At 36.1% G+C, this 12,411-nt stretch overlaps 1 protein-coding gene across 4 annotated transcripts in view; it reads left to right on the top strand.

Annotated features, from left to right (window-relative positions):
- Positions 1 to 7,724, top strand: part of LOC6043890 (YTH domain-containing family protein 1) — a 34,225-nt gene extending 26,501 nt beyond the window's left edge. For 2 of the 4 annotated variants that reach the window (XM_038260474.1, XM_038260477.1), the window contains 3 exons: positions 950 to 2,840; positions 2,900 to 3,306; positions 3,375 to 3,428. In XM_038260474.1, the coding sequence (XP_038116402.1) occupies positions 950 to 2,840; positions 2,900 to 3,294 (2,286 nt within the window). In that variant the 3' untranslated portion in view covers positions 3,295 to 3,306; positions 3,375 to 3,428. Of the gene's footprint in view, positions 1 to 949; positions 2,841 to 2,899; positions 3,307 to 3,374; positions 3,429 to 7,039 lie in introns of those variants that run through there. The other 2 variants (XM_038260475.1, XM_038260476.1) reach the window with 2 other exon arrangements.
- The last annotated feature ends 4,687 nt before the right edge of the window (positions 7,725 to 12,411 follow it).

The following is a 12,411-nucleotide window of genomic DNA, read 5'->3' on the forward strand; positions in this document are numbered from 1 at the left end:
ATCTTTGAATCCTAAATTTTTTGTAGTATAGAAAACTGTCAACATGGGGTGAAGGGAGGGAAGGGAAGGGGGTCATCTTGAATTTCTCACGTGTCCATGTCATGTATGGGTGACCCCTTAATGTTTTTTCTGAAAATTTTAATTTTAGATGGCGGCCAAAATGGCGGTGATAAAATATTGGGAATATACACTTGGTACAGTTCAGACTCGGTTATCCGAAGCCTCAATTATCCGAAGTTTCGATTATCCGAAGGTTTGTATGGGACTTCGAAAAATCGAATCACAAACAAAAAAAAAATTCGTGTTTTTATTTTTTCTTGCTTTTAACATAAAATTCGGACTCCGCGACCCCATTTTAGTCAAATTTGAATGGTTGAATGCCTATTCAATTAAAAAATGCATTTTTTTTTCAATATTTCATCACCGTTATTTTGGTTACCATTTTGGATTTGAAAATTCTGAATCACTTTAGAGTAGCTCAACAACCAAAAATAAGACAACAAAAAAAATGTTTTTTCGTGATTCGTTTATCCAATGTTTCGATTATCCGCAGTGAAATTTTGTCAAGGCCTTCGGATAATCGAGTGTGGACTGCATTTTAATAGGCATCAACCATTCCATCTGATGTTAAAAGTAAGAAAATAAAAATACCGACTCTGACTCGACATTTAAAAAATAGTGTCCACGTGGTTTATGGTCCCTAATTTGCTATTGTAGAAGGTATTGTTTTGATTCGCAGCATGTCAAACCAGCTGTTGTGGATATACCTGGAACGCCGCAGAACGAGGATTCTCATTTATCCTTTTTGATTTCCAAATTCTCAAAGAAATCAAACAATTTCTCTGTACACCTTCAACTTAAATCAATTTCGACCCAATTATCGTCTGCAAAAAAAAAAAAAAAACTTGCTGTCAATCTGTAATACAACCGTGTATTTTCTTCTTTGCAGAATGTCGAACAAGGAATGCAGGGAATGGGCCTCGGCGGCCGAGGAGACCGCGACGTCGGCAACCATCACGGCAACTCGTCCTCGGCCCACGGTCGCGGCGGCGGTGCCCTATCCAAGTCAGACCAACATCACCAGCAACAGAAGGAAGCTCCCAAAAAGATGACCTGGGCGTCGATCGCGTCGCAGCCGGCTAAACCGCAAGTGAACACCACGAGTACCACGGTGAAGAAGAAGGGAATGGCCCCACCGCCGATGGTTCCGGGCAAGCACAACATGGACATCGGAACGTGGGACTCCCCGTCCAAGAATGGACCCGGGGCCGCGATGGTCCCGACGCCGACGCCACCTCCGATCGTACCGCCGCCGGTGATCGAACCGTCGCCGTTGGCCGAACCTCCGGCACCGGTTAAGGGGGCGACCCCGATGGGTGGCAATCACCATCCGCAGCAGCAGCAGCAGCAGCAGCACCAACAGGCGCATCATCATCAGCAACAACAGCAGTATCAGCAACATCATCAGCATCAACAGCAGCAGCAACAGCAGAACATGGGACCACCTCCGGGAGCGCAAAACACCCGTTGGCCAACGATTGGCCAAGCGCAGAATCCGCCTCCGGCACCAACGCAACAGCAGCAGCAGAACCAATCCGGAGGAATGATGGCTCATCCGCCGCAGCAGCCGCGTCAAGATCATCGTCCGTACCACCAACAACAGCAGGGTGGTCCGCAAAACAACCGAAATAACTACTCGGGGCCGCCTCCGTCGTACCATCATCAGCAACAGCAACAGCAGCAGCAACCGCCTTCGATGCAACAACAACAGCCACCGCCGCAGCATCCTCGCCAGAGCCAGAATCATCACGGAGGACCACCTCCGGCGCCGGTGCATCATCAGCAAGCCGAACGCGGCGGATCGTACCAACAACCGCCTCCGCAAGCACCTCTGCACCGACAGCCGCAAGCTCCACCACCCCAGCAGGATCAACCGGACCGCGTCCGTGGAAACGGACCAATCTATCACGACAACCCGCCGGTTCAACCGGCACCGCAGCCGCAACAAGCGCCGTCAGTTGTGCAGCCACCACCGCCAGCACGCTCGCCGACTCCGAGCGCAGCAGTGGCCGCGGAAGTTGCTCCGGCGCCCGTCGTCATCAACCAGCTGCAGAGCAAGAACAACTACAATCCGCCCACGTGCGACATGCTCGACACGGCCCACCTGGCCCGGTTCTTCGTGATCAAGTCCTACTCGGAGGATGACATCCACCGCAGCATCAAGTACGAGATCTGGTGCTCGACCGAACACGGCAACCAGCGGCTCGATCAGGCGTACCGCGAGCGCGAAGAAAAGGGCGGCATGGTCTATCTGTTCTTCTCCGTCAACGGGTCGGGCCACTTTTGCGGGATCGCCCAAATGATGACGGCCGTCGACTACAACTCGATCTCGAGCGTTTGGTCGCAGGACAAGTGGAAGGGCACCTTCAAGGTGCGCTGGATCTACGTCAAGGACGTCCCGAACGGCCAGCTGCGTCAAGTTCGGCTGGAAAACAACGAGAACAAACCCATCACGAACTCGCGCGACACGCAGGAGGTGCCGAACGCCAAGGGTCTGCAAGCGCTCAAGATCATCCACTCGTACAAGCACACGATGTCGATCTTTGACGACTTTATCCACTACGAGCAGCGCCAGCTTGAGGAGGACACCAAGAAGCACGAACCGCCGGCACCGCAGTACGGCCGGGACGGTGGACGATCGTACGGGGATCGCGGTGGCAGCTACGGAAGCGGTGGCTACAACAAGTACAACGATCGCGATGGAGGTGGCGACGGGTACAACTCGCGCGGTTACGAAGCACGAAGCTACCAGAGCAGCGGCTACAACAAGGGTAGTTATGGTAGGTCATCTACAATCATGTACAATAATACCCTCTAATACAAACCCACTTTTTTCCAGGAGGTTACAACAACCGAGGTGGCAGCCAGTACGGTGATCGCGACCGGGGCGGCTACCAGAGCTACGATCGTCGCAACAACAACAACAACAGCGGAAATGGAAGCAACAGCGGGGACGACCGGGACGGCAACAACTACTCGGACCGTCACGATGGTGGCGGTGGCGGAGGTGGATACCAGCGAAGCTATGGTCGGCCCAATCGGGACTACAACTATGGGCGGGACGAGAACCGTGGGCGGAACGAGTTCCGCAGTGGTGACGATGGGTACAGATCGCGGGGACCGCCGCCGGCGGCGTCTGGATCGGAAGTCGAGGGTGGTAATTCGGTGGCTGCGGACAATAATGGCGGTGGCTATCGGAGCGCTTCGCGTGATCATTATCGGGCTGGGAACTGAGGCGGATTGGAGGTGGGTTTAGGTATTTGTTTGATTGGCTTGTCAATGATTGTTTACGTTCTTTGTTGACTTTTTTACAGGTACAAGCGGAAACTTTGGACTGTTTTATAAAATGATGTGTTTTTCATTTTGAACTGTGACTTAAATTTCGGTTGTGAACCCTTATTTAGAGAAAATATATTTCGCCTTTGTAAAGGTTTACTGATAAAAAAAAAAACATTTTTCGGTTGGAAGAAATGATTTACAAATATGGAAGCTCATCCTGCGGTTTATTTTTAATTACCGGCTTTGAAAGCAGAAGTGCTACAAGTACATTTTCCCAGAAATCTTCGCAAACTTTTTGGGAAATTTGGGAAAAATGCCGCAAAGTTACCCGTGATGTAATACCACTTTGAGACATTTAGCAATAAGCTTTCAACCAAGCCCTAACTCCTGCTGGTGACCTGTTAGAGCGCTGGTGTTTTAGGAAATGTTGTTAAGCTACTTATTTCAAGAAATTTTGACATGGTTGGAAGACAGGGTGTCGACCCATTTCTAGCTTCTATTTGTATCATTGTAAAGTGGGCAAAGTTTTGAATGCGTGTTTTGAAGATTTTTGGATGTCTGCACTGGTTGGTGAGAGCAAACATGACCAAAAATTCAAAGTGTACCAAAATTAAAAAATTCAGGTATTCTAAGTTTCAAAATTATGTTCATCAAATTGATAGATTTTTATCTGTTTTAATTTGTTGAAAATTAAGAAGACTCTTTTTAAATTTTAATTTTTTCGTTCTGATTAAAAAAAAACTTTTTTTCAATTTTTTTACCGATTTTATTTTTGAATTTTTTTTTAAATTTATTTTTTTGAATTTTTTAGAACTTTGATTTTTTTAAGGAATTTTAAAGTTTTTTTTTTAATTTTTTTAGGATTTTTAAAGTTTTATTTCTTTTTTATTTTTTAAATTTTTATATTTGTAAATTCTTTGAATTTTATATGTTTTTTTTTTAAATTTCTGAAATTTTTAATTTTCTTTAATTAAAAAAAAATATTTTTCAAATATTTCAAATTTTTTAATTTTTTTTAAATTTTTGAAATTTTTAATTTTTTAAGTTTTTAAATTTTTTTATTTTTTTAAATTTTTGATTTTTTTTAATTTTTAAATTTTTTAAAAAAATAATGCTTTAATTTTTTTTTAATTTTAATTTTTTCAAAAAAATAATGCTTTAATTTTTTTTTTAATTTTTAATATTTTTATTTTTTTAATATTTTATTAATTTTTTGATTTTTTTTAATTTTTTTATTTTTTTGATTTTTTTTTTGAATTTTGAATTTTTTTAAATTTTTAAAATTTTCAAAATGTTTAAATTTTTTTTAATTTCTTAAATTTTTTAAACTTTTAAATTTTTTTTAATTTTTTTTAATTTTTTAAATTTTTTAAATTTTTAAATTTTTTTTTAAATTTTTTAAATCTTTTTAATTTTTTAAATTTTTTAAATTTTTTCGATTTTTTGTATTTTTTAATTCGGCTAAAACTTTTTTGGTGCCTTCGGTATGCCCAAAAGAAGCCATTTTGCATCATTAGTTTTTCCATATAAATTTCCATACAAATTTGGCAGCTGTCCATACAAAAATGATATGTGAAAATTCAAAAATCTGTATCTATTGAAGGAATTTTTTGATTTATTTGGTGTCTTCGGCAAAGTTGTAGGTATGAATATGGACTACACTGAAAAAAATTATACACGGTAAAAAAAAAATTGGTGATTTTTAATCTCACTTTTTGTCTCTAAAACTTGATTTGCAAAAAAACACTATTTTTATTTTTTTTTATTTTTTGATATGTTTTAGAGGACATAAAATGCCAACTTTTCAGAAATTTCCAGAATGGGCAAAAAATCTTTGACCGAGTTATGACTTTTTGAATCAATACAGATTTTTAAAAAAAATCGAAACATTGGTCGCAAACATTTTTCAACTTCATTTTTCGATGTAAAATCGAATTTGCAATCAAAAAGTACTTAAGTGAATTTTTGATAAAGTGTACCGTTTTCAAGTTATAACCATTTTTAGGTAATTTTTTTGAAAATAGTCGCAGTTTTTCATTTTTTTAAATTAGTGCCCAGTTTTGCCCACCTCTGAAATTTTTTTTTTTTTTAAGCTGAGAAAATTCCCTATATTTTGCTTTAATGAACTTTGTTGATACGACCCATAGTTGCTGAGATATTGCCATGCAAAGGTTAAAAAACAGGAAAATTGATGTTTTCTAAGTCTCACCCAAACAACCCACCATTTTCTAATGTCGATATCTCAGCAATTAATGGTCCGATTTACAATTTTAAAATATGAAACATTCGTGAAATTTTCCGATCTTTTCGAAAAAAATATTTTCAAAAATTTAAAATCAAGACTAACATTTTAAACGGGCCAAAATTTCAATATTAAAAAAATATATAAAAAAAAAGAAAAAAAAAAACAATAAAATAAAACAAAAATAACAAAACAAATCGAAATGACCGAGGGGTTGGTAGATGTAAAAATCTTTTTTCGAGCATTTAACAAATTTCAAGTCACAATTAGAAAAAAAAAGAAGGAAACATTGTAAACAAATTTGAGTAACTAGTGGCTGGCAAAAAAGGCATGGTCTCAACATTTGAATGAAAAAAAGTGTTTAAAAATGCATTTTACACCTGCCCAGTTGCCATGATTCTCTCCCATAGCTGGGTATCAAGAAAAAAAAATTCAATCGAGTCTTTATTTTGCATCGTTCTGTAAACTGATGATTCTCTTCCTCGACGGTCCCTTGGATATTGACAACCAGAGAGTCGACTGTAGTTGCAATCATTAGTGTTCAAAATATGAAAGTATTAGAGAGATTTTTGTTTTGGCCGAAAAAAAACTTTTTGCGGTGCTGTACATTAAATTTTCACAAAAAATGTACATATTTTTGATCAATCCCAGACATGCTAAATATGACATAAACTTTGAAAAATATTTGCAACGGCCTAATTTTTTAGATTTTTATTTTTAATTTTTTTCAAATTTTTAAAGTTTTAATTTTTCAATTTTTTTTTGATTTTTAATTTTTTTTAATTTGCAAATTTGATTTGCTTCGATGTTTGCCACCAGCGCTGGAGATGCACTAGGATCTTTTGAAGTGGAAATATTCAAACTTTCTCGAACCAAGTTGTAGTGAACATTTATATAGTTTACTAGTCTTACTAAGGCTGGTACAAATATTTTTAAAAGTTTTTGTCACCCCCCCCCCCTTCAAAATTGGCCCGAAAAATCAGGGGGCAAAAAAATTTTTTGACAATAAACTTCAAAATTTCAATGAAAATTCAAGGGCAACCAGCTGAAATCAAATTAAAATACATTCTCCTGCATTTAAAATCATTTTTTACATGTTTGGGTTTATTAAAAAATCTTAAGATTTTTTGAAAATTTTCGATGCAAAATCTTTTTTTTTCGATGCAATTTTTGTTTTTGTCAGATCTTAGATTTTTTGAAAACTAATGATTGCAAAACAACTGAACTAGTGTAAAATGCATTTTAAAACACTTTTTTTATTTAAATGTGAAGATTATGGCTTGTTATTTAAATTTTTATATTTTTATTTTTGCCCCCCCCTTGACCTCGGCCAGGGCCGAGGGACAAAAACTTTTTTAAATATTTGCATCGCCCTAAAATATAATTACTAAACATTTCTTTCCCTCTCTTTCTTTCCTGACGCGTAATTGTGCCGAACTTTTATATTCTCCCCATAAGAAATAAGCTTCTCGATGCATCCGTCGCTTGCAGGTCACTCCATCACCAGCAGCCGCAGCCGCAGGACTCACAGCGGCGGTCGCCAGCAACAGCGCGTCGCATCCACTTTTAACCACATGAACGATTTACTAAGCAACTGCTACTACTACAACTACCATAACTTCTATAAAATATGAATACCTATCATTAGTGATGATGCTGCAGAAAAAACAAAACAACAACAGAAAAAAAGGCAGAGTTACAAACGCTAGTTAGGCTAGAAGAGAAAAAGAAGGAAGACGATTCATAGGGTTAAGATTGAAAATCGAGACGATTGGTAGGCAACCGCGGAAGAGATAAATTTTGAAAATTTAATATATATATAAAATATTTAACATAACCGTTAAGAGTGTGCTCTTTTAACAGGCAAACACAACAATTATGTCTTGTTGAAATATTATTGAGAAAGTAAAGTAAAGTAAAACACAGATATATGCGAGAAGGTTCACCCTAAACAGAACTTCATTTTTTACGTTAACATAAAGTATAAAGAAGAAAAACCTAAACAATTGAAAGGGGAGGAAAAAAAGTGCTGCCGTTAGTTACAATGATGAACCTTACCCTTAATCCAACAGACAATTCAAAATATCAATGCACCGATTTCTACTTTTTCGTTTCTTTGTGTTTGCCAACAAAACAAGCAGCAGCAAAATACAGAGACAAAAAAAAAGTGTGCGCGATTCTCTAAAATGGGGGACGGAAACTCGGATCGCTCTCGGATTTGCGCCCTGCTGGACGGGGTGTGGCCGCCGGCAGAGCGCGTCGCCGTCGTCAAGTGCTTTCGGAAGACCTACACAACAGAGTGCTGCCGCAACTGCCACAACACAACAGACAATTACGGAAGTTACGTGGGAGTGTGTGAACAAACTTTTCCAAAGACCAACATGTGTGCGTGTGTGTGAAACAAGCGCGTCGACTGAAAGCAGAGTATCCTTTTTTTTATTAAAAACAATACTAAGAAATGAGAAAATGAGAAACAAAAACCATAAAGACACAAACAAATTGCCAAGTATTACGTAGTTCAAGTAACTTTTTAAAAAATGCCATTTTCCATTTAGTTTTTCGTACGTTTCGTTGAATTTTTTAATCTTTACTGCGTTGTCCCTCCAGAGTTGAGGAAGAAGAAAAAGTGCGCGCGCGCGCAAATCACACACGAAAAGACACATTTTTTCAACTCTAAACAGTGGAACTTTAAACAAAGCGAAGAATCAAGCTAAAAAAAATGAACACTTTGACAAGTGGAAACCTATTTGTGATATTCCAAACACACGCGCGTTCGAATGGGAGAAAGCAAGCAAGGAAGGAAGAAAGTGCGCGAGTGATCTGAATCGTCGCGGAGGTTTGTGCGTGATTGCGATGGTCCGGTTTTAAATCCCCCAGGAGAGGAAAGGAGAGGAGGAGGTTCCTCAAGGTCCCCAAACCACCCCGCTCACCCACAGAAGCAGCGAAATCAAAAGCAGCAAGTTTGACGACAGCGATAAAATTATCGTCATCGTCAGCGATCATTTCATCGGCGATAAAGCAGCGTTGACGGTTTACGAAAATTTATCAAAATCAAGGTTGTTAGAAATTAAATTGTCAAGGTTCGATAATCTATCGTTATGATAACTTATATTTAATATATTTCTAAAATTGATTAAAACCAATCAAATTGTGTTGAACATTCAAGCTTCTTCTTAGTAATTTTTTTTTTTTTTGATAATTTGGTAAGTTTCAAAGTCAAAATACTAAAAAAATCACAAAATACCGTGGTTTGATACCCATACTGCAAATTAAAAAAAAATAGTATTTTCGAGAAAATACGGTTTTTTGTAAAAAAATTCAGTATTGCATTCACAAAACTCTAAAACAGTAAAAATACTTGCAAAATTTTGAATCGTTTGGTACCCATATTGTGAATTATATTTTTTTAGTATTTGCGAAAAAATACGAGATTTTGTGAAAATTTTGTGGGTCTCGTGGCGCAGGGGTAGCGGCTTCGGCTGCCGATCCCGATGATGCTATGAGACGCGGGTTCGATTCCCGCCTTATCCACTGAGCTTCTATCGGATGGTGAAGTAAAACGTCGGTCCCGGTTTCTCCTGTCTCGTCAGAGGCGCTGGAGCAGAAATCCCACGTTAGAGGAAGGCCATGCCCCGGGGGGCGTAGTGCCAATAGTTTCGTTTTTTCGTGAAAATTTTAGTATTTCAATCAAAAAACTCTAAAACAGTGAAAATGCATGCAAAATTTCGCATAGTTTAATGCCCATGTTGCGAATTATCGAAATTTGAGTATTTTCGAGGCAACACGTTTTTTTGTGCAAATTTCAGTATTTCATTCAAAAAACTCTATAACTTTGAAAATGCTTGCAAAATTTCGCATAGTTTGATACCCATGTTGCGAATTATAAAAAAATGAGTATTTTCGAGAAAATACGGTATTTTGTCAAAATTTGAGTATTTCATTCAAAAAACATTGAGAATTATTTTCACTTTCTTATACTTCTTTTTCCATTAAAACTTTTAAGTTTTTGAAAAAAAAAATATTTTTTTGTCCCCTGATTTTTCGGACCGATTTTGAAGGGAGCGACATAAGCTCCAAAAAATATTTAGATAAAACGAGAAAAAATAAAATAAAAATCACAAAATACTGTAGTTTGATACCCTTTTTGCGAATTATAAAAAAAGGAATTGCGAGAAAATACGAGATTTTGTGAAAATTTGAGTATTTCATTCAATAAACTCTATGCAAAATTTCGAATCGTTTGATACCTAAATTGCGAATTATTGAAATTTGAGTATTTTCGAGAAAATACGGTATTTTGTGCAAATTTGAGTATTTCATTCAAAAAACTCTAAAACAGTTAAAATGCATGCAAAATTTCGAATCGTTTGATACCCATGTCGCGAATCATAAAAAATTAGTGTTTTCGAGAAAAAACGGTATTTTGTGAAAATTTCAGTATTTCATTCAAAAAACATTGAGAATTATTTTCAGTTTATTATACTTGTTTTTCCATTAAAACTTTTATTTTTTTTGAAAAAAAAAAAATGTTATTTCGTCCCCTGATTTTTCGGACCGATTTTAAAGGGGGCGACATAAACTCCAAAAAATATTTTGATAAAATGAGAAATCTTACTACAAAAAAAACTTCACCGTTGAGAAAGTTTGGCTTCGTTTGACACCGATACTGCTATTTATTTGAATTTATGTAGTTCTTTTTCAACGGTATTTTGTGAATTTAAATATATTTTACAAACAGATTTAATATTTGAAATCCATGTTTCTTTTGGCTTTGTTGGTTACTTTGCAAATTATGAGAAGAAGTTTTTTGAAAAAAATATTGTTCAATATCTTGCACAATTTGGTTAATTTTGGATTCATTACACGTTACAAAAAAAAAATACGTTTAAAAAGCGATCTTTAGTGAAATTTAAAAAAAATAAATATGCATTGTGCAAACAGCTTCAACGTTTAACAATCCAACCTTCGCTTGAAACCTATATTAATATTTAGGAAATAATTGTCTATATTTTCTGAAATTTTTTTTTTATAAAAAATAATTTTGAAATACTAAGATGTTTGGAGTATTTTTTGCAAAAAAATATGATAAAATCCATGCTAAACTTGGCTTCGATTTTCTCCAATTATGGGAATAAGGAAAATGCAAAGTATTTAAAAACAAAGGTATTTTAAGAAAAATTCAATATTTAGTCTTATCATATTTAAGTAATTAGCATAAAATAATGTATTTTGTAAAATGAGAAAAAAATCATAAAAAATTTGGTATTTTGTAAATTCAGCTTCATCCTTGAGGTTGATGAAAAATTTGGCTACCTTACATTGAAAATTACCTTGATGTATAATATTGTTTTACAATATTGTAAAATATGATTATTAATCATCACAATTGTTAAATTTCGAGCTCAAAATCGGGCTTTGACTCTAATTTTGCAAATATGAATAAAAAGTATTTAGCGCCTTTATGAAAATTTCCGCATTTCGCTTCGCTTGGGGACGGTGATTTTAGCGGATTGCAGACTGGATTTCGTCATGTATATGTGATGATTTTCCTAGGAGTTGATTTTAAACCCAAAAGGAATGTTTTTATATTTTATTTTGAAAAATAATCATGGTAAAACCAAATCAAGACTGAAAGTTGTTTTTACTGTTTTATTGTATATTCGTTCTAATAATTTAATTTAAATTAAATTAAATTTCGTAAAAAAAATTCGAAGAAATAACCGAGGATCGATGACGATAACGATAATATCATCGTTGATCACTAGACGATGAAATTAGCGGTGATAATTTTATCTTTTCACAACGTTTTCAAAACAAAAACAAACTTGCTGCAGTGAACGGAGAAGTTGTGGTGGTTTCATTTATTACTTTTCTTTTTAACCTCGTGTTTTAAACTGCATATTTCAAGGTGTAACGTCGATGAAATAAAACAAAGAGAGACTTTCTAAATACTTTTGTGGTAGCCTAAGATTTATTACGTAAAACAGTTACAATGAAATGAAAGAAATGCTGACTAGTATAAAATAAACGCGACTATGAGTTCAAAATATCCTACGGAGCAAACGTAAAATTGGAGTACTAGAATCACTATCAATGTTAGCAAAACACACCCACTCTGAAAGTTAGGGAAAATCACAATTTAAAAAAACAATTACATGAAATCAAACGTCACTAGAGAAAAAAAATAAAACAATGTATAACACCACTCATTACAAGTTAGAACAAAGTGTGAGAAGAAGAAGAAAAAAAAAATAACTAAATGGATTTGCAAACTCGAGTTAAGCAAAAGTAGCTTTTTGTGCTGACATGAGAATAACAAATTTCAACTTCATTTCATTAATCCTCACCGAAACATACACATTTTCCCCATCGTCGTCGTCGTCGTCGTCGTCCCAAAGTAGTGTAATTGCTGTCTAAGGGCCTCCAGCACACACACCCACATACAAAACATTTAAAACAATTAGCAGCGCGACGACGCGTAACGAAAAAGTCTGTCAAACAGGAAGAAGAAAGTTAGGTGAGGCGCGAATTAAATAAATAAAATAAAGATTCGTTTGCATTAAAGAATACAAAACAAGCAAACGTCAAGAAATGGTTATTACTACTTTACGTTTATTGTTTGAAAAAACGAAACAAGTAAAAATACAAATTAAAAAAAAAACACGATGATATCTTATAACAAACACAACTTTAGTGATGATGATATAATGAAATAAAGAAACAAGAAAAAAAAGGACAAAAATAACACTGAAATACAAAAACACACTAATAACAATTACAGAACTAATTGATAACAGATGAAATGATGACGGCGAAGCAAAGTTAAAAGC

This window comes from Culex quinquefasciatus, chromosome 3, assembly GCF_015732765.1.
Source record: "Culex quinquefasciatus strain JHB chromosome 3, VPISU_Cqui_1.0_pri_paternal, whole genome shotgun sequence".
Classification (NCBI taxonomy): domain Eukaryota; kingdom Metazoa; phylum Arthropoda; class Insecta; order Diptera; family Culicidae; genus Culex; species Culex quinquefasciatus.